The sequence below is a fragment of the Anoplopoma fimbria genome, chromosome 2 (assembly GCF_027596085.1).
Source record: "Anoplopoma fimbria isolate UVic2021 breed Golden Eagle Sablefish chromosome 2, Afim_UVic_2022, whole genome shotgun sequence".
Taxonomy (NCBI): Eukaryota; Metazoa; Chordata; class Actinopteri; order Perciformes; family Anoplopomatidae; genus Anoplopoma; species Anoplopoma fimbria.
The window spans coordinates 17,318,666-17,341,071 of NC_072450.1; the positions used below are offsets into that span (position 1 = coordinate 17,318,666).

Consider the following 22,406-nt stretch of genomic DNA (forward strand, 5'->3'; position numbering starts at 1 on the left):
TCTACGTTTGTATTGTACAAGATTACCAAAGGCGTTGTATAATACATTGATCTATAAAGTAACGAGGCCTAAATTATGTTTAATGAATGTAGGGGAGTAGTCTAGAAGGAAAGGAAGCTGAAACAAAATGGAAATAGGCTACTCGTGTGAAAATGGAAAAAAATAAAATACCTCAAAATTGTGTTTGTGCTTGAGTAAATGTACTTAATCACTCCCCACTTCTGCAGTTTAAAAGCAAATATGTGTTAAAGACAGTTTATCTGGTGTGTGTTAGTGTCGTCTTGACGGTTAGAGCCAGGGCCATAGACAATACAGAGTTCATGCCAAATCTGCCAAGAAAACCCAACACACATAAGAAATTATGGGCACACCACAAACTACACCAAAATAAAAAAAAAATAATCACCATATTTCATATCATTTTACTATACCTTCACTATGATCTATGTTGTTTCAAATAAACCTTTTCTACATTGCCAGATATGAATACTTTGACTGAAATTGTAATCTCAGCATCGGCTTTCAGACCCCAACATGTTTAATGTAGAATGTAAACTCCTTAACATTTCATAAACCCCCAAAATTCTGATATTTTACCGCGGACGTAAGGTCAGTTTCCTGTTTACAGCAGACTTAAAGAGAGATGTGTTTATGTGTTATCATAACTTCAACTGTGTATGTCTATGTTGGGGGTTGTGGCTGTACCATATAGCAATAATATATGTTTGTGTGTGTCATAAAAGCTTCTAATCCACACATCACATCTGGATGGATGGTCAAGTGGAGAAAAAATAAGAGGGGGTTGGGCTTTAACAGTGGACCCTGAATGTAAACCAGCAGAGGAGCTCAACCTGAGGAGACTCCATCCATCAGCCAAGCCGATATAAAGCCTCTGAAAAACACACACACCTCCTCTCCAGCCTCACGCTCCCACAACGTGACACATGCAGGCCCATACACACATTCAGCAACATCAGTAATCAGCACAGTTTAATCATATGAGCGTGTGCACGTGTGTGTTTGAGTGGCAGGGAGTGATGGTGGGGAGGGAGGATTAACTCTAAATTATACCTGAGGGAATTTTGACAAAATTATGTTTTCAGATTTAATTACACTAATGCATTAAACACGAAAATGAAGACTTTTTTTTTTTATACAACCATTTAATTTGTATGCACCCATTTTGTAGAAAAAAAAATCAATAACCTTCAGTTTTGGAAGGTTTCATCAGTAAAATGACATCAAGCACAAATAAAAGGTTTAAACAGTGCATCAAACTCAAAACAGCATGTCCTTTAAACAGTGATGACAGATAATTTCCTCTAAAAAAACAATACCACTAATGATTGAAAAGCAAATCATGATCATGAATCGATTCTCACAGATGTGTTAGCATGTGTTCACACAACCTGCCTGAAACATGCACACACACACACACACACACACACACTCAATACACACACACTCAACACACACACACATTCCGGAATGATTCTGATTGACAGACAGTCAATCAAGAACAAACATACTGTATATTATAAGCAGGCAGGACAATGTCAACCTCTCCTCATGCAGAGAGGATCCGTCACCCCTCAGTTTTTTTAACTCGTACGCGCAGAAACAAAAGCCCACCGAGTTTACTCTCGCGGCTGAATCTCCAGAATATTTTCAGCCAGGCTGGTGAGTTTGCAGTCCTCCAGTACTTTGACCAGTCGGCTCAACTTGGCTGCTCTCCCCTCTGCCTGGATGAAGCGATTGAGCAGCTGGTAGGCTTGCTCATACAGCCCTTCTCTCTCGTACTCGTAGGCCAGGTTGTCTATAGCCAGACCCTTCAGGGCCCGGCAGCTCTTCCCCAGGGCCCTCCCTACATGCTTCCACTGACGGCCCACTCCGTTAGAGAAGCTCTGAACGTCTCCCGCAGTCAGCATTCGGTCCTCTGATGGGTCAAAGGGTAAAGGATGAAGGAAAAAGAAGTCAGCATTAATTAGGAGTCGTGTTTTTGGCCTGACAATTGTAAGGTCAGGATTTATTATCTTTAAGCTCTGATTTGGTCCCAACCAACTCCTTAGAGAAATGTCTGTCTCTTTAGCCGCTAAATGCTCCACTGTGTTCACCAGTTAGTTGATAACTGTGTCTGTCTGCCGCCTGGTGCTGAGCAGAGGTCTTTAACTGAAAACAACTGCTGCTGCAAAGAACGCTGAGAGCAGTGAAAATGAACAAAAAACGTCAAAATGCAGGTCATAAAAATCAAAACAATGAGCTGAAACGTGCTAAAATTCTCCTTAAAGCTGAGTGGAAATTAAGATATTTCCAGTTTTCCACAACATGCGACAGCTTTCACATTACCCAAAATAATCGAAGTGCATCTTCATAGTTGTAAATATGTGTGATTGAATACTGAAGAATCTGGTGTTTTAGTTTCATTAAATATCACTTGTGCCAACATCAATTTACAAATCCCAGGAGAAAAAGTTAATGTGAGCAGCTCTGTTTTGTTTCAGCGTCCCTCTGAAGTGGACTACTTTTCTTTTTTTGCTTACAACACAGAGGGAGTTTGACAAGTTTCATGGCTTGATACTTAAATCAATTACAAAGAAAAAGCCCCCACGTTGCTTTCATAAACCAGCATCTACCTCAGACTATACTAGAGTAGACTATAGTTTACACATGTGGCCACCCAGCATGTGACTGATATTAAAAGAGATTAATTTGACCTGTAATTGCATTTAAAATGCATTCATTTTATCTTGTCATGTATTAACATAAATCAATTTGTAATTAATACATTTGTGTCATTTTTTTTATTTCAAATTTGGCTTACCGACTACAGAATAAGCTTTCATTATTCAGAGTTATCTAGAAACCAGGTCAACTAGGGCTGTTGGAGCCTTGAAGGAGGCACACAGGGAACAGAAGTCCCTGATGCCCAGACACAGTTGTGTCTGAGGAAGCTGAAACTACATTTACATGAACTGAAATCAAATCTTTAATTACAGAAATTAGAAAATCCAATTAACTTTCAAGACATTCTAGTGCCTCATCAGTTGATGTTAATTTAACAGTTCAATATGAGGTCGACAAATTCAAATCAATACAATCCAAATACATTATCTGCTGGCACTAATCTCTTCCCATACACTGACCATCAATTTATCAAAGGTTGGATTAGAGAGTCATCTGACAAACAGCACTGAATGCTGTCACTGTCGGATGTTGTGATAACAACATGGATAACATGAATATGTCTGCCTCTCACGTTATAAACTTTTTGTCCGCAGATCAACAAATCTCAGGACCTGAGGCTTCAAACGAGGACATGAACGAAGATTAAAAAGGTTTCAAAACTTTACAACCTTCAGGCTGTACAAACATGCAGTTATGACACAAACGTTGTAATAGAATAGAAATACCAGCTGATCCTCTCTCTCATTGATTATACATTACAAGCAAGTTTGTTATCTCAACTTCCGTTTAACATGTTGGCTGAACTGAAACAAATGGCAGGAAATCAATTAGATACTCATGGTAGGCTTGATAAATGACTGGAAGCAATGAAGTACGGTGATTTAAAGTTGACAGCATCATTTCTTTGTGATTAAGATTTTAAAAAAATGCTTTTTTAATCTCTAGTGTGACCTCACGTGGACAAAAGTTACCAAGTCTATGAAGGACACCCTACTCTACAAGACTCAAAAGTAGAAATGGTTGTCTCTACTCACCAAACACTTTATTCTGAAACTTGAAGCAGTTACTGGGGACGGGACCCTCTTCCTGTGGTTTGGGGTTGGCTGTCGGGCAGAGCCGCGGGCCTCAGTCCGCAGCTGCTCCTCCAGATGTTCAATCTCCTCATCGCGCAGGCGCTCCGGCTGACAAAAAATGACAAAGTTCAGGTACACAGAATAAAACGAATGACAACATTTAGGTTAACTCACCATGTTTTTCTCATTTTTTTTATGTGAGGGTCCATCCTGCCACCCACAGGACTCGCGTATCAAAAATTAGTGAAAAGTGAAAACAAAAGGTTACATTTTTACTTTACTTAATGCAAACAATGACCACTGAGAGTAACTTCTCATCACATTGTAAAGCAATATAACTGTGATAATAATGCTAGAAAAAGATGATAAAACTATGAAAATTATAGGCCACTATAATACTTTATTACTTATAATTCTTTATCATTTGTTATGGTTATTCTAATTAATCATAATTGGATATTTATGAGCCCCCCTTAACTATGATTATACAATACTACGATCAGATTCTAATGCATCAGAATCCGGCGACAGATATCAATTGAACTAGAGAAGTGTTTTCCGAAATAACTTCTTCTTCTTCTTCTATTGGATGTTATTATATGGCCTCCGTTTCCAAACTCATGGAGACTATTATGGGAAAATGCTAAATAGTGCAGAAATAACAACTCTTAGATTTGTTAGGCCAAAACAAAACAAAACAAAATCTCATGAGGAAATCAGCTGACATGAACACAATGTCAGGGAAGATCAGTCTGATTTAACCCTTAATAAGAACAGACTAGAAATATTGGAGCTCCATCTCAATTTGCCAAAGAAGAGACAAACAGAAAAGTTGAGTATACCTGTGACAGGTGGATGTGCTGTAAGCAAAGTTCCAGCTTGTCCATATAGAGATCCAGGATGTGTGTGCTGGCCTTGAGCTGAGTTTCCACTGTGAACTCCTGGGGAAGACTAAGAAGCCGGCAGGCGTGTTGAGAGAGCGACTGGCGCACCGCTCCAGAGCTGTAGCTCTCCAGGAACTGCCGACACACTGACTTGTCCTCAAACTTCACCTCCACCCCCAGAAAGGGATCGGCGTCATGGATCTTAAGTATCTCATAACCACCCAGACCACTTGCAGAATCTGACAACATAAAATACTGATTAATAAATGTGACATACACAAAAATACAGATTTGTCATGATAAATTAGTACACAAGGCATGCCGAGTAGAACCTAACTGGAGGGCTCACCTATAAGCGTCAGCTTGATGACTTTGAAAACGATGAACTTTCCCTGTTCCCAGAGAGAGAGCAGGTTCACACCAGGACAGAGTGACTGCAGAAACATGACGGCACATCCGGTCCATGGCCCACGATCCACAGTCTTGTCCGCCATCTTCTGAACACAACATGAAGACAACACAAGTCTACAAAGTCACTAAAAGTGTAGAGTGATTAGTTTAAGCCAGAGAGGTGTCCGTGTGTGGAGTTGCTTTGAAATATTGCTGAGGAAGAATCATTATCTCCACTTTGTTTTGGCCGTGTTTTCTCTTAATAACATCATACATAACAACACTCACTGGGACTAAACGATATTTACATCTGGCGTGTTTCCGCAGCTCTCCCCTTCACATGTGTTAACTGTATGAAGAACTGTGTAAATCGGAAGAAAGAAAAAGAGCACTGAACTTGAAACAGCTTCAAAGTAAAGACCTCGAGGGGTTTACAAGTAACGTTATCAAAAATCTGTATGTTTCATTGCCTTCAAAAGAGAAATCATGATGCTTTCCAACCCATGAAATGCCCAGATTATCCTCCATTTCCTAAATTACAATTAATTTTATCCTTCACAGTGTGTAAGTGAATATGTGCAGTTGTCTCTTTTTATTTAAATTTGATTGTGTATCCAGCATTCAGGGAAGTGGACATACAAAATAATATATTTTTATATTATGTTTGAATTTCTAACATCTGTAGGACTGTTGCATAATCTTATTCTATTTATCCTCTAAAATGGCACGAATCAATAAATATAATTAACTTTAATATAAGTGACTGCTGGTCTTGTTCCTTTTAAGGATTTTTGAGAAGTGCTATTATTACATAATACTGCAACCATTTCAAATGATAATATCATAATACCTGAATAAAACTAAAACCCACAAAAGGTCAACACTGCCAAAGGATTAGTGAGGAAACAATTCACAATATTCATGATTACATCTAATATCTCTCCGTTGTGTGACAACTTCATTCATTTATAGTTGAACAAAAATAAGTATTCAATTTTAATATGCGATTTTACTGCAGCTGATCTTTGAGTGTAGCTTCGGAGGAATCAGGTAAAGTGGTTTCTACGTGGTTTCTATGGGGCTTATAATATGTTAGAGTGCTATCGTTCAAATAATTTTTGTGCACAGCGGCCAAACATTCACTGGTTCAGCTTCTTAAATGTGAAGATTTGTTCTATTTCATCACCTTTGGCTCTGTTATATTTTGATAAGCATTTATCACTGTTATTGACACATTACTGAATAAATTATGAAATTAAACATATGTGGTGACAAAAAAAAAAGTTGATATTGTCTCAGTTACACAACTACTGCACTGAATTGTACCTCCAATTCTAAAATTGAGGAAATGTTCGATATGATTTTCATTTCAACTGAGCCGGATGAAACTATTTCCCATCAACACAAAGAGAAAAATTATTCACATAACCACTCTTAATATATCTGCCTGTGACCGCCAGAAATATGTTTCCTCCTAGAGATAAACCTACTTCTGTCCTAGTGGTCCCTGGTTGTCTCGGCCTCACTCCTCTTTAACCTTTTTACTCCAGCTTCCTTTTGAAACCCTCATTACATAAAAACATGTTTAATCTCAGTCCTCCCCTCCCCCAGTCTAGCCCCCAACCGCTGTACTCCCCCGTTAGCCCTCTAGCTCACTCTTGGTGTTGTCTCTGTGCGCGGGATGCAGAGCGCTCTGCATGGAAAGAGCATCCTCTGAGCTGGATTATATGCATGTCCTCATATTTCACTAATACACAGTATGCTTGGCTACTGGCTCTACAGGATCCTCCACAACTTAGCCAGTATGTAATTATGTGCTATCCTATCTACCGGTACTCTGGAAGTGTACTGTGAGATTTGTTCAACAGCTGTATGAGGATTAAGTGATCATCAGGAGCTTAAAATATATCATTTAGCTTTATCTGTCAAAAGGCAACCTCTAGTATTCCCTGGACAGCTTGTCTGACATTTAGGTGAAATAAATATTGGATTCACAAGAGGACGTTACTAATTTTACCTTTATGTGATGATGGGAGATGAGCTCGTGTCTGTCTGTTTAGTGTTCTTCAATGTTTTCAGTGCTAACAGCTCTAGATGTAAACTTAACGGACTAGAGATCTGTTGATTATCTTTTGACGAATCATTTAGTCACTAGAAAAATGCCTATCAGAATTTCACAGATACAAATGTTCCAGTTGCTTGTTTTGTCTAACCACCATTCAAAAACCTCACAACAATACATTTACCATAATATGAAACAGAAAATAGTAAAAGTGTCCTCACATTTAAAAAGCAAATTTTGGGATTTTTTGATAGATAAATGATTTAAATTAAACTATTAATATATCATAAAATATAATTGTTTATTCATTTTCTCTCAACTGGTTAACTGAATGATCAACTAACAGATAAATAAAGACTCATAATAGACTTTCAGCTATAACAAATTGTTTACTTATCACTTTGATTTAATCATATCCATGAAATTGAGAGGCAAGTAAATAAATATAAACTCAAAAAATTGTCATCACATAATCACACTTCTGGTGTTTACAGTTAACCGCTAATAATCAAAGTTGTGAAATAAAACAGGTAAAACGTTACATTTTTCTAATTAATTAGCTTCTTGTCCATATGTACACTAAATACAAATATTTATAAATATATACAGTCAATCCCTCAGTATAGGCCTTTCAGTAAGGCCTATACTGAGGGATCTGCCGTGCTCATTATATATCTCAAACATGGATGCCTCACGTCAGCAAATCCATCGTTCAAGTTTATTAAACTATATCTAATGAATAAGGTGTTATATTGCCAATGCACAGTATCTGTAACTCTCACTAATACAACTCTGTAATCATATGAATGTCCTGACGTGTCTTGTAAAGTGAACACTTGCAAGTCATAAACATGGGAACCAGGTTAAAGCTATTCTTGGCATTACAGCATTGCTATGACAGAGAGGGGTATGTTTGTTGTACCTTGTTGCAACAGGACAGTGAGGGAGACATGCCCACAGTCCTGAGAGGAGGTTAAATTAGGCAGAACAAGTGAAAACACCTGTGTGGGTGTACCGTGGTTGTGTAAGGGCCGGAAGGATAGGTTCAAATGTTTTCTATCTGTCACAAAACAATACTCGCAGGGGGATCCATACACATAGAAAGAGTTTTTTGTCAGTCATCATTCCCCCTACACATACTGGCTAAAGAGAAAGGCTTTCTTTACAGAATTGCAGTATGATCTGACCAACCAGAGACAGGAACCGAGCGTTTTGTATGTCGTAAATCGACAGAAAAAGTAAGTGGCAACAATGACTATAACTTCTGTGGGGGATTAAAGCATGCTAAATTAATTAGTCAATCAACTGATTAACACAAAAAAGTTTCAACAAATCAAATCTGTGCTTTCCAAAGTCACAGTATTATAAGTTTGAAATTCCCTTTGTTTTCACAGACATGTTTCATGCTCAGCTGTGTCAGATAGGCCTCAGCTGGATGTGTAGCATGGATTTTTATACAGAACGAGGACAGTAGCATTAAAGGAGGGGATGTTGTTACAACCAGTATGAAAGGACACAAAGAACAATTACAGTGAGTATTAATGCTTTTAACGTGTATATGTTTTGAGACTTTAAACCAACATGTGAACCTTTCCATTAAAGGAGATCACATTACTATCATCCAACTGGTATGTATAGTTTCCAATCCAATTATTGCTAACATATATTTTACTGCACTTTTGGAGATATCTTTAAAGTAAAAAATACATCAAGATGTTACTATAATTTCAAGGGGATAAATGTACAATTAGCAGGCCTTTTGTTGAATAAACCGGCTGCTGTGCGACCCAGATGTACAAGTGACGTAACACGTGATTCACGTTGGAGCAGCGTACGTAACGTAACGTAACGTTAACTTGTTACGTGCAGCTGGCGTGAATCTTTTTATCAAGACCTTTACAGGTGGGCTGCAGACCAGTGCGTCTAGTTTTTAAATCATGAATGATGTGTCGTTAGAGGAGGTCGGACATAGATGGTGTTGATTGGACCGATAAGTACTCATAGAGTATACTACACACACTGCCACAAACTTCTGTCACGGTGCGAGAAATAAACTACCACGAGGTGTTTTCTTTACAGCTAAGACACGGGATCAGGCGGTGGTGGTTTCTAAATCATCATTGTTTGTATTCACTTTGCAGTAAGTCGTTGTTAAAGTGGGAACAAACTTACCTTAAAACTTTGTTATATTGTTCGGTGGCTTGACGCTTCCTCCTGCGGGATCACACCCACTGACTCGGTCATACCTTCCTGGCCTCCCATTGGCTGAGCGCGGATCAGAGAACGCTCTGATTGGTGGAAATCTACATGCCGCCTGGGGGAAAAAAATCATGACAGGAAGGAAGTGAGTTTTTTTTTTTTTAATTTTCAATGTAGGAATAGAATGTAGGGCAACACATCTCATTATCTTTATCTTTAACATGAACATTTCCTTGTTATTTTTCAATATGACTGAAACACAAACATTAATGTAAAGGGGTAAACTGATGAGAGTTAAAATAATGAGTGAAATAAAACATCAAGGAAGTGGCTGAAGGCAACAGACTGTTTGGTCAAGTGACTATATCTGATATCTGTGGTACTGTAATTCATAACAACACGAATAGACAATGATGTCGATTTTGAAAGCTACACCGATTTTCTCCATTATCTAATGTTTGGCCTTGGTCATTGTAGTGTATTACTTGTTACTTTGGCAATATTTGCTGTTATTTGTGTTAATAGCTTTTTTGCTAAAAAAACCCAAAACATAATGCAAAGCATTAACATAAGTGTGACAACAATGAATTGCATAAAGGAACTTTTGTTACCTGGTAATTATAGCCACTACTGTCAAAATCATCAGTTGATAGATTATCAATTTACAGAAAATGAATAAGCGACTTTATAGATGATCCAATTATGTAGACTGTTTTTTTAGCAGATTTCTTTGCAAAACTATTCAGCTCTTCATTTTTACATCCATCATGGTTTTCTCACCAATACTTTTAAAACTGACCATGTTTATAACAGATAACCTGTAATGTTTAATGATTCAGTTAAATTGAAGAAAAGCGCTACAACAGAAATGTAAGCACCACCTTTTTAGAAAGATGAAACAAAAATGTCACGAAAACCCAAGAGAAAGATCGACAGATATTTATTCATAGTACACAAAAGAGAAGTCATAAAATGATCTGCAGGTAGAGCTGTTGGCAGAATCAGAAAAGCCTTTGTGGTTGACATGTTTGACAAATTTAAGGGTTTCTTTGTCTCTGTAGACGAGGGCAAGGGAGTTATCCTCTGGATACACTGTCAGCAGCTGCAATGAAGAAGAAACCAAAGCAATGATGACATGAAGTATTGCCAACACACACACACACACACACACACACACACACACACAAATCAACTTCATACTGTAATAAACACTCACCTCCTCATCCTCTTCATTAGCAACATAACAAGTGAAGCCCCCAAACTCTGACTGCCAGTCTATGAGAGAAGGTTTTGTAAAGTTACAAGACTGATTTGTGTTTTTCCTGTTTTTTGTGTGTGTGCGTGCGTGCGTGCGTGCGTGCGTCTACTCACCCACACCACAAAAAGGTAAAACAAGGTCCAGAGCGTACTCTGCCCGCGCTGCTTCTGCATCATGCAACAGAGTGTAGCCGCCATGAGTCCATCGACGTAGTTCACCACAACACACAGGTGTGCTCAGCTCTAAAGCAAACAAAGTTCAAAACACACACAAACAGCTGCAAAGACTTGAGGCTAAGAAAAAAAACACTTTTACTGACACACACACCTTTCTCTTCCCTCGCATTTGCTGATGTTGATTCCGATGAAGACCCTGTGGCTTCTGCGTCCCGTTTCTCCTCTTTCTCCTCGTCTTTCTCATCATCGTCATCATCGGCAGGACACAGGTAGTGCAATCGAAGGCCGGTGAAGTTGGACAAAAGCAGGAAGAAAGCCTCTGAACGAAGCAGCTCCCAACATGCACTCACACACTGAGGCAGTGTATCTAAAGAGGCCGCCTCATAGCATCTAAATGGACACAAATGGAGCAGCTGTTATCACAGTGCTAGAACACGCTCTTAAATAATCTCAGACATGTCCTACCTCTTATTAGGTGGTCCTCTCTTTGTCCACTGAATCTGAGTGAGTCGCAGTGCTTCTTTCACCTCCCTGAACTTCTCCTCCTGAAGACACTCTTATCAGTCAACAGGAACGAGTGGACACGTGCAAGGCAGAAGAAGACAAGCGAGAAGTTACCTTGAGAAAATCTTTGAGCTGAATTTCAGAGCTGTCCTCAAATTCCTGCTGGATCTGCTCTTGGTAGGATATGTCCAAGTACTCTGGATTGACCCACTCCAGGAGCAATGTTTCCTGTCATGAACAAAAAACCACAACAAACGCATGTCAGCAGAAATGTAGGCTGTCTGTTAAAGGAATAGTTTGACATGTTGGGAAATATACTAGATTTACTTTCTTGCTGCAAGTCAGATGAGAAGATCAATACCAAGCTTGCATCTGTCTGCTGAAGCACGCTGTTTTTAGGCTTTAGACATATTGGATGTTACGTGTTAATTAGTGAGATTTAGAGGTGCTTGTAGGTAGATTTGTTTCCCATTGGACAGAACCAAGCCAGCCGTCTCCCTGAATCCAGTCATCATTCTAAGCTAAGCTAACCTGCTGTAGCGTAAATCTTTTGCCGTACAAACGAAAGGTACCGAGAGTATTTCCTAAAATTTAAAACTGTTCCAATAAAGAGAGTGAACGTTGGACCAAACTTACATCTCTCGGTAGGTGTGGGCTCCGTGGGACGGGTGGCTCTATGTGGCGAGGAGGGCGATCCAATGAAGGCCCATGAAACCAGCCGCTTAGTGACAAACGACATTTGTCCTGTGTCAAAACTTCTGACACCTGGACAAACACAACACATCTTAATGATCTGCAATCACAGACACGTCTTTGGTGCAAATGGTGAAGATAAAGGCAGGACTCTTCTTACTTGGTGAAAGGAGACCGGAGAAACCTCAAAGAGGATGAGCGTGTTCAAAGACGGCACCAGCGACTTCACTATACTCTGCGGTTGGAAACTACCTGATGACAGAGATGGAAATTACACAAGACTTGTCTGAAAAGCACAGAAATCCCCACACACACAAAGTGAAACACTCACTGTCTGTTGTGTAAAGATCGAGGGTTCCTCCATCGCTGCTCTGCCACGGAGGCACAAGATACAGGATGAAAGCAACGCGCCTCCCCTCCAATTCATCATCGTGACACAAAAGAACATCTAGAAAGAAGAGAGGACGTTACACTTGAAAGGAAAATGCACCTTTTCTTCTTATAAAACCTGAAACAAAGCTTACCTGTGTATTCATATCTGGCACAAGAAATATCCACCATGGGCTCCAGTTCAACCTGCAACACTTCTCCAAGCCAGGAGCGGAAATGCCCGAACAGTGCTGCCCTGAAAACAGTGACACAGGAAAACATTTTATGGTACAAACCCTTTTTTGTATTGAAAATAACAATGTGGTTGAACCTTTAACCTTGTATAAAAGACCTTTTGAAAGCCTCAGCACATAGACAGATTATTGGACTGCTCAGACCTACCGTGACATTTTGTTGTGACATAAATAATAGATGATCACGAGAGGAGGCCGTTATTGTGTGTTTAATTATGGTATTTATTCCAGGGCTGTATTTCTTCAGTAGTTGTAGCCCGGTGTATAATCACAAATATGTACTTAGAAGAAATGACATGTTGCAGACTCTCACTTTAAACACTGCTTGTCATAATTGTAATAAAATAACTGCACATTATTTAAAATAAAGGAAAGATTAGGGTATTATTTTGCTATCTTGGTAATGTATGAGTCTCAGAGGGTTTGTCTTGGATTCAGACTTGACACCCAACTTATATCGTCTTGATTTATCCACTGTGTTCTTGTCATTTTTTCTTGGACTTGATTCAAACACTGAGCGTCTTGGCAAGTTCAGCAGCTTTTGTTGCTCCATAATTCTACAATTACATCTTTGTTTCTAGTCATTTATTTTAAAGCCCCAACATTTAAACTGCTGTAATAACTTACAGTGTGCCACTCTTGTGTTCGCTGCAAAGTGCAGCACTGGAACCAGACTGAAGAAGAAACAGTCCTCTTCCACTTTAACTATGATCACCGTTGAGCAACTGCAGCTGAGTGCATTTCCCACTGAGCTCACCGTTCAATCCTCCCATGGCTCATGTTAATGCGCTCAGACTCAACATCACTAAATGAACAAGATGCACTAATTAGGAGGCAGATGTGATCTCTGGCTCCACCTGTTGGAGCTGATAAACATGTCTCTCTACCACTGTACCACTGCTGACTAAACCAACCTATTTGAACTTTACACTTAAAAATGCAGACCAATACTGAAGACAAATACAATTTTTGCTCTGTTGATTTTTAGATAAGAAATGTAATTCCCTCAAGAAATCTCTACAAACATTAAAATATGTCTATTGAATAATTGTGGGACTGGCGTCAGCAACATGCTCTCTTCTCTTATCTTTTCAAAGCAAAGGTTTTGGAGGCTAAAAGTTTAAACGTGTGTGTTGTTGGATTTACAGCTCTGACATCAGCAGCATGTACAAAATAGTCCTAACAATTTGAGCTGGTCCCTCATGACGAGTTATCAGTTAAGTGAAAGCAGTATTTATATGATATCGATTAAAATGGACAAATGTGATATATTTAATATGGCAAAAAGAAAATAAACTGTCAAAATCAGGATGACCAAATAATAAAATCATCTGGCTTTAGAGACAGGTCAGCCGTTCTGTCAAGCTGGGAATATGATTAGTAGGTAAAATGTGCTTTAAGCATAGCTGTAGATCAGGCGGTTGAGCATTATTGGCCTTTAATTGTTGATTTGGACAGCAGGACAGATCAGGAGGTGGACTCTGTGTTTACATCAAGATGCTTGGTGCTCAAACACAGTCAAAGTTGATGGACAATGTTTTCCTCGTTCTGTATTTTTCTATGTGAAGATGTCAGCAATATTATTTACCCAGAGAATTATTGTTGAAATTTGTTTCTGATGATTACATTCATTATGATGCAAATTCAAAACATGCACTACAGGAATGTACTACTGTTTTTGTTTTGTTTCTCATGTGTTTCTTGTGTTACAGGGCTACAACTGATTTTCATTGTGCATCCCTGTGTTGCATGATGACAATAAATTATCCTTGAATCCTTGAAAGACAATAGGAAACCAACTTGCTTCCTTGATTGATTGCCTCAATGTGATGTCTATTATTTTATTTTTTTAAAATATAGCTTCGAGACCAACCGTTATCCACACTTTCACAATATATCATTTTCTGCTCACTAATTCTGGCGCAAAGGAAGCTCATACCAACATATAATAATCATAAAGTACACAAACACAAGTGTTTTTTTACCTCAGTCCTGAGATATGTGGCTCCGTTCTCTTCTTCAAGTCGTCTGACTGTGTGGGAACAACAACAAAGTGAAGATAATAATGAGACAACGACACAAACCAGCAGGAATAAAATCAGAGAGAATATCAGTTTATACACACCTGTTTAAATTTGTACAGATCATTTGACTTCTCATGAAAGTTGAGCTCCATCAGTTCTCCCCTCAAATTCTCCACGAAGGTTTCGCTGCTGAGGAAGTTCTTAATGATGCAGTGAGGGAACGGGTGGCAGTCCAACTCCAGATCTCCTGCACATTATTAACAAGAGATAATATGTCAAACGGTGAGTTAAGTGTAAAATGATAATGTCATTACTTACCGCTGCTTTTGGAAAGAATCTCGGGACTGTGACAGCCACAAAAACATTAAGATAAATGCAAGAATAAGAAACAAAGTTAAATATTATTTGGACCTGCCTAAGAGGTAACTTTTCACTGGAAAAACACAAAAAAAGTTATTAACATATTTTTTCAAGTTCTGCAGGATAAATGTGATAAAATGACACTGGGAAAATAATTATCCTCAGCTCATACAGTCTTGTGGCATATTAGAAGGTTATAGGCTACCATGAGAATATAACTTTGTCCAGCATCAGTGTTTTGCCAAACTGTTTATACCATTAATATCTGGATGTATCGGATAATTGAGCACAATGCGGCAAATAAATGAGCATCAATGTTTGTATTATTGCAATATGGCCAAGAACAGAAATACCTCCTGTCGGGTTATATTATCTATAAACAATATCTGAAATGATTTGTTCAGAAAAACCAATACATGTTAATAATAATGTAATATACATTTAATATAAAATCAATAAAATGTAATAATATAAAATGACATATCCCTTTTTGCATATCACCCTTCCCTATCAGAAGGAAAATGTAATCTAATTTAACCAAAGCCATGCAACAATACCAAAACAACTACACTACTTAATGATAATTACTGGATAGTTACCTGTGGTGGTCAAAGGTGTTTAAGGTAGTAAATAGCATCCCGGAAGTAGTTGTTAAAAGGTCAACAAACAAACAAAATAAACACACCCGAAAACGAAACAAAACCTGGCCAAGTATTGATCTCTAAGCAGCTCAATCAGCCGGGTGTTATGGGTGCAGTACTTCTTAAATAGGTCACTTGTTTCAGGTATGTTTGCTTTGTGATGCAGGAACGTTACAAAGGGTCAAAAAAGCGACATGCGCAGACAAACCAGCACTCAGAGTGAGACCACTGCGGATGATCGGTGCATGTCCATCAGACATGCTGCCGGTGACCGGTCGTGTGGTCCTGCCTCACCGTGTCTGTGGGGAGTCCTCTGGCTCCACGCCTCCTGCAGACTCTTCTTCAGCTGCTCGTCTTCTACAAGTGAACAAAGTTGAGCTGTTTCTTCTTCACACGTCTTCTTCTTCTTCTTCTTCTTGTCTGTCTTCACGCTGTCACCCGGACGTCGCTTGGACGCCATTATGTGAACTATCCGCTGTGTTTAATCTGGTGAACACGCAGGTTATGAACAGATTTGACAGTACAGTCACACTACTGACGCATGGGAGTGAGATGGCTTGTGCGACGCGGGGAAATGACGTTGTAGAAAGCGCGGGTGTTTTTGTCCTGAATAAAGACTGTCAGGCACCATTGGCGAAGTGACAGAAAATACTTCTTTTTTTTTTACATTTAGGAGGGATGAGGAATCAAATATATACAGTACCAGTCAAAAGTTTGGACACACCTTCTCATTCAATGTTTTTTCTTTATATTTTTCTACATTGTAGATTAATATTGAAGACATCCAAACTATGAAGGAACACATGTGGAATTATGTGGTAAACAAACAAATGCTCAACAAACCAGAATGTTTTATATTTTAGATTCTTCAAAGTAGTTGAATGAGAAGGTGTGTCCAAACTTTTGACTGGTACTGTACTTGCATACATTTTGATTTCCCAAGCAACCAGGTCAAAGATATAATTTCTCCTTAAGGGGGTGAATAAGAATTAACTTAACATAAAGTTATATTGTAGATACTACTACAGTTATATTGTTAATATTAGTTAAAGTATTTTTACGGTATTATATCAGATTCTTAATTTTTGGTTTATGCAGTACTTGGCCTGTATTTTTATTTCCTCTTAAAAGTTGTATTGGATACCGCTAACACTGAGAGAAATCCCTTATAGGTGAATAACCTACTTGGTAATAAAAGGTATTGTAATATTTTTGGTCCAGCTTCTAACGTTGTCATGTTTAACAATGGATTGCTTTTGGAAAATACTGGTTTTCAGTGTGAGATTTTTTCCCAGTTCAAATGTGCAATTATTCTTGAATGCAACTTTGCTTGGCTGCATTTTAGAATGTAATGCAGACTTTCTTTCAACTTTTATGTTCTCGTGTTCAGCTCAAGCAATAAAAATGACTGCTAACAAGAATAATGATCTATAAGGGCATGGTTAAGATGGTTAGTGTTAATCTAATTTGACTCTAACAATATATACAGTATAACAATGTTGTCAAGTGTGTGCTGGGATCACCCTTAACAGGATTAGCAGTTTAGATTATGGTTAAATGGATATTATATCATGAAGGCCACAATTGAAAGTGGGACAGCAGACAGTTCTCTTAAAATGTATTTTGTGTTGTGGTAATGGAAGTGTTCCTCAAAACAATACTGGAAATATGAGTGAAACATATACACTGCCAGTCTAATTTTCATTACTTAATATGCGGCTGCAACACATATTTGACCTTAACTCTAGACATAACCATGTTTCCGATGAAGCATGTTTGGCTGTATTCAGCTGCCTTAAAAGTAAACTTCAGGGTAAAAACTGTCCGTTAAACAGCAAGTAACCAATTATTCTGTCCAACACTTGATGGTGTAGACTAAAACATTCATTTTGGCCAATCTATTAGGATATTAACATCGGAAATTTTGGTTTACACGTTCACTTGATGGCAATATGAAGAAATAAGCAAAAATAGAGCTTTATACACTTAATAAGTATCAGTCAGCCACTCACTTGCTGTTTGAGCTGTATAAAAAACATATTCAAAGGACTGCTTTATTAAAAAGGAAAAAAAACGGCATTGTAACAGGTTAAAACAATGATGTATTTTGTTTAATTCAAACATTGACCTCCTCTTAATGAACATAAAATCAGATTCTGAACACAGACGAATAGACTTGCATACTACAAAACAAGCAGTTTCTCAATATAAAAAAAAATAAGACGCATGACATTTTTCATTTTCTTCTTCTAACAGTATAAATACCCCTGTGAACTTCCAGTATATCTCACATGACAAGCTTTTCTTTTGTGAAAGTTGAGCTAAAGACGAGAAGTTTTTTTTTCTCCACATTGTCTCTCATCTTCAATCACACAGGACTGCACTCACAGAGACAGCCAGACGTACTTCTGTTCACTCAAGTTAGTTGTAAATGAAGTTGAACCTATAAAAAGATAATTATTAAAGATTCAGTTAATGTTAAGAGAGGATTTTCATATTAATTGCAATGCAATTTTTTGTCTTTAGTCAATTCTTTATTTTTTATTTAACTTTCTTCTCTGTTAAAAGGTAACCTGTGGAGTTCTTGAGCAGGTTTTTATTTTGAGTGCTCCATAGCAATTTGTCAACAAAATAATGGTGGCAATTAAAGGTGGATGTAAATAATACCAGATTTAAAATACTCAGAAAAAGACTCAGCTTTGCAAATTAAGAATGTAAACATTCTAGAAAACTCCACAGGCCACCTTTAAAAGGACAGTGTGTAGGATTTAGTGGCATCTTAATGGCGTGGTTGCAGATTTTTACCAACTAAACATCCCTCCGCTCACTCCTCCCTTTAAAAGACTGGAGTAATGTGAGCCACAAATGCAAAACTGTGGTAATGCTATTGGCCTTACTCAGAGGCCATCCTTACCATAAAAGACTGTACTTTGGGAGCAACGGAAGTCAGACGGCTGCCGGTGGTACCTGGTTTTGCACTCTCCGGCTCACGTAAGTTTCGAGAGCGTGAGGACTACGGCGGCTTCAAGTAACGTAAAAACGCCAGTGTTTGGATTGTCTGTTCTGGGCTACTGTAGAAACATGGACTCCATGAATGGGAGCTGCTTCCTGTGTAGATGTGAAGGGCTCATTTTAAGCCAACGCAAAAGCATTAGTTCCAATCGATTATACACTAATGGAAACACCGTTATGAATATCATATTCCATTTCTGCTGAAAGATCCCCAGAAATGCTACACACTGGCCCTTTAAGTTTCAGAGTTCATGTAGGCGTCAATTCCTGTTTGAAGGATAGCTCCAGCACCAACAGATCTCTTGCAATATTAATTTATTTCTTTACATGAAACCTTTTTCAGCTAATTTAAGTCTGAATAGTAAAAGAATGTGTCTGCACATTTGAATGTGTGACTGGTTCATTGTAGGTGTGTGCAACTTGGATAAAAGTGACTTACTCCTGCACATTTGTTCATTTTAAGTATTATCTTTATCCGCAGACTTCAATCTTTATCTGCAAATATCTTGTGTACAGGTATACGTCTCGTTTTCATTCCTGGCTTGTATAAACAAGCTGTGGTGCAGTCTTCAGTGTTGTCCTCAGACATTTCAGAAGGATGGATACTATCTAAAAAGCTCTTTAATAGTCTCTATACCCATTGTGGTTTCACTGTGTTAACTGGTGTTGATAAAAACGTTTATTATGTTACATTTCAAACATGAACGATACAAGCTGATTGATTAGTTAGAGAAGTTACAGGTCATACAGGTTTTTGTCAGAAATTGTACAAAGCAAATCCTTGATACAGACAATTTGTGTGATATTTGAATCCAGCCCTACAGTTTTTAATTCAGCCAGTGACAGTCAACAGAAAAATACAAACAAGGGTTACAGTTCAATTCAGGCTAGTTCCACAATGACATAAACTATACCTGCTCAAAAGCTGTGGTAGACTGGAAATGATTGGTCCATATCCAGGAGCGTTGTCATACAGTTCAAACAAAGGTGCTGCCACCAGTTTATAGTTCTTGGGGACAGCAAACAGCGCTGCAGAAACATGAATCACAGGTTTCCAAACAAGAAGCAATGATAAGATGGAACTTTTATCCATGCGTCTCCTCTACTTTTATTCTTTACTAAACGTGAATGCTAACATACAATCATTTCACAAGATATGTTGTGATATACTGACCTTTTTCCTGCAACTGAACCAGGAATAGCTTCTTATGCTCCTTGGGTTTGGTGATGTGAGCTGGAATATATGGATACTGCAAAACAAACAACTTAGCATCAGCTCACATAAGAACGCACATATATAAACTACGTCATGATTGATTGACAACAGCGACATCTGGGATACAAAGTGCATTTTCATGTTCCATCCTGGATTTATGAAGCCGCTAAATCAGAACTGATCGGTTAATGCTGCACTGCTTTCAATTAAAATATTGGAAATAACATCTATTAAAATTGTGTCTTAAATTAATTAAATCCTTGACATTGTCATTGTCATATTTGTGCACAAACCTGCGGAGGCTCAAAGTTTGGACGCCACCAGTTGCCGATACAGTCGTCAATCACCCATTCCTGCTTCACGCCATCTTGCCTTCCAAGGATCTAACATCAAACAAGAGTAAATATGTGTAAACTCCACAATCATTGCAGCAACAGGAAGCTCAAACTGTGCAGTGATGTAGCTACCTCCGTCATCAGACGTTTCAGACCCTCCACCTCATCTTCTCCAGGACTCAACTCTCCCCCGGGCCTGCAGTAGAGAAGCAAAGTGTCAGTTCAGTTATATAAAAATAAAAATAAAAAATAAAATAAAAAAAACACCTCTGCTGCTTCATGCAACTACTCACAGTTTGAAGAAAGTGGTGCCCAGCTGCAGCAGTAACACATGAGGCAGCCTGTGTTCATGGACAATGAGAACGCCCTCCACGGTCCTCCGCATTCCCATTTTATCAAACTCTTCCCGCATCCGCTGGAACCGGGCGGCCACTGAGCTGTCCTTCTCATACAGAGGCTCCTTGGTGCCGAATGTGTAGTTGGTTAGAGGGTATCTGAAATACACACATGAAAAGTCAGTAAACCTGACCAGAGATCAATACAGTGTGGTTCGTACTTATTTGTTATAAAAAATGCTGGGATATATTCTTTAATAACACTACAATTGTAATATACGGCAGCAGAAAACAATTGTCTCCCATTATTGATTAAACCATCTATTGCTTTTGAGGGTGAACTGATTGCTTTTCAAATTGATAAAATATCAGAAAATAGTGGCAACTGCACAATATATTTCCCAGAGCCCAAATAATCTTCTTGAAAGGGCTTTTTTCCAAACCAACACTAAGTCAATATGAATTCAAACAATAATCTGTATGTAAGAATTTACAGGGGCAGAAAAACACAAAAATGTGTCTGAATGAATGACTTAAACAAATTATCAAATTTACTGCATATTTATTTTCTTTACAGCAACCAATTGTTTCAGCTCTGAATATGAGACTAATTTCATTCAGAATTTGGCTACCATACTTTGTATGATCTGGAAGTCTGGTTCTAAATGCTTTATTGTAACTTTAATCAGCAAACATTTTGATAACTGATTAATGGTATTTACTCCAGCTTCTAAAATGTGATAAGTTTACTGGTTTTCTTGTTTTGATTGAACAATGTGTTGCTTGTTTTCTGAATTCACCATTGGGACAATAAATTGCAAATATGTAAAGTAAATATTAATAAATAAATAAAAATACGTATCACAAATTCACAAAGCCAATGCTGGCATTTAAATTGCCTGTTTTACCCGAACAGCAGCCCAGAAACCAAGAAAATGAAGTTTAATTAAATATAAGACAAAGGAAAACATCTTATATTTTAATGTGAGAAGCTGAACGCGAAAGTATTATAATTTTTTCAGATTTAGACTAATATTCTTGGTAAAGACTCTTGAAAAGCCCCCCATCCAAGACATGGCCACATCTGATGTTTTGTGTGAAACAGCTTTATCTGATGTGACCAGCAGCCTTTATTTAACTTATTCACACATATTAAACTAATGAAATAGTCAGCAGACTGCCGTGGTGACCTAACGAGCCCTCTGCACTGATGCTATCTGCATTGTTCCTGCTGCTCGTGGACTCACAGGTTGATGGTCCTCTCCAGTGAGAGCGCCTTAGCGGGCCCGCTGATGTATTTGTTCCCAAACTGAACGGCCCCGCCGCGCGGCCAGCCGGCGGCCGAGCGATTGGGAGGCGCGACCGACATCTCTACCGTGTTCAGGACGAGGCTGATCCTCCTGCGGGTCGACCTCTGGTAGTAGTTGGTTCGTAGCTCGCTGGATTATCTAAATAGCGAAAGAAACTCTGCACACTTTTGTGGACAACAATTCCTCTGCCGTCGTTTCCCGACGGTCCTCCTCTTCCGGGTGATGTGCGCTGTCCCCGCCAGCGCCCCCTGCTGGTGCGGATGATGAACTGTTTTCTTCTTCTTCTTCTTTTAATGCTGCTGAATCTGACACGGCTTGAACATGTACATCCGAAACAAGGAACAGACATTATGTTGTGTCTAAATGTAGCGTCAGAGGAGGAAAGCTTCTCTGTGGTTGACTTTGATCATAGTACACCTCAAATAAAACTCTCTGTGCTTAAACTGTTAACACTCCTCTCTGCAGGCAGGTCTTAAAGTACCAGGGTGTCTGACTATCATCTTCAACAGGTATGTCTGTTTAAAAAATGTACACAAGAAATCATTCATGCATGTTCAGCTATACATAAGCATTTGTGCATGATCAAGAGGTAGAACATTGTTATGATTTCCACACTATTATTGTTT

The 22,406-nt window shown here is 38.5% G+C and overlaps 3 protein-coding genes across 3 annotated transcripts; all 3 read right to left on the reverse strand.

The window, feature by feature from the left end:
- Positions 1-606: 606 nt before the first annotated feature.
- On the reverse strand, positions 607-9,399 carry tradd (tnfrsf1a-associated via death domain). Its single transcript, XM_054617115.1, is given in 6 exon segments — positions 607-1,936; positions 3,720-3,786; positions 3,789-3,866; positions 4,601-4,881; positions 4,992-5,139; positions 9,267-9,399. Coding segments are annotated over 5 exon segments (870 nt in total). The 5' UTR covers positions 5,137-5,139; positions 9,267-9,399; the 3' UTR covers positions 607-1,637.
- An 818-nt stretch (positions 9,400-10,217) lies between these two features.
- ogfod1 (2-oxoglutarate and iron-dependent oxygenase domain containing 1) lies at positions 10,218-16,166 on the reverse strand. The gene is made up of 13 exons (XM_054612301.1): positions 15,867-16,166; positions 14,673-14,818; positions 14,533-14,579; positions 12,449-12,549; positions 12,256-12,372; positions 12,085-12,176; positions 11,868-11,996; positions 11,346-11,459; positions 11,193-11,272; positions 10,879-11,117; positions 10,665-10,793; positions 10,510-10,568; positions 10,218-10,395 (listed from the first exon to the last, which is right to left on the reverse strand). Exons 1-13 carry the CDS (start codon positions 16,030-16,032, stop codon positions 10,234-10,236), a joined length of 1,581 nt encoding a protein of 526 aa, XP_054468276.1. The 5' UTR covers positions 16,033-16,166; the 3' UTR covers positions 10,218-10,233.
- A 1,488-nt stretch (positions 16,167-17,654) lies between these two features.
- Positions 17,655-22,031, reverse strand: nudt21 (nudix hydrolase 21). The gene is made up of 6 exons (XM_054611972.1): positions 21,718-22,031; positions 20,429-20,629; positions 20,268-20,331; positions 20,094-20,183; positions 19,759-19,834; positions 17,655-19,613 (listed from the first exon to the last, which is right to left on the reverse strand). The coding sequence occupies exons 1-6, from the start codon at positions 21,837-21,839 to the stop codon at positions 19,462-19,464; spliced, it is 705 nt and encodes a 234-aa protein (XP_054467947.1). The 5' UTR covers positions 21,840-22,031; the 3' UTR covers positions 17,655-19,461.
- Between the last annotated feature and the right edge of the window lie 375 nt (positions 22,032-22,406).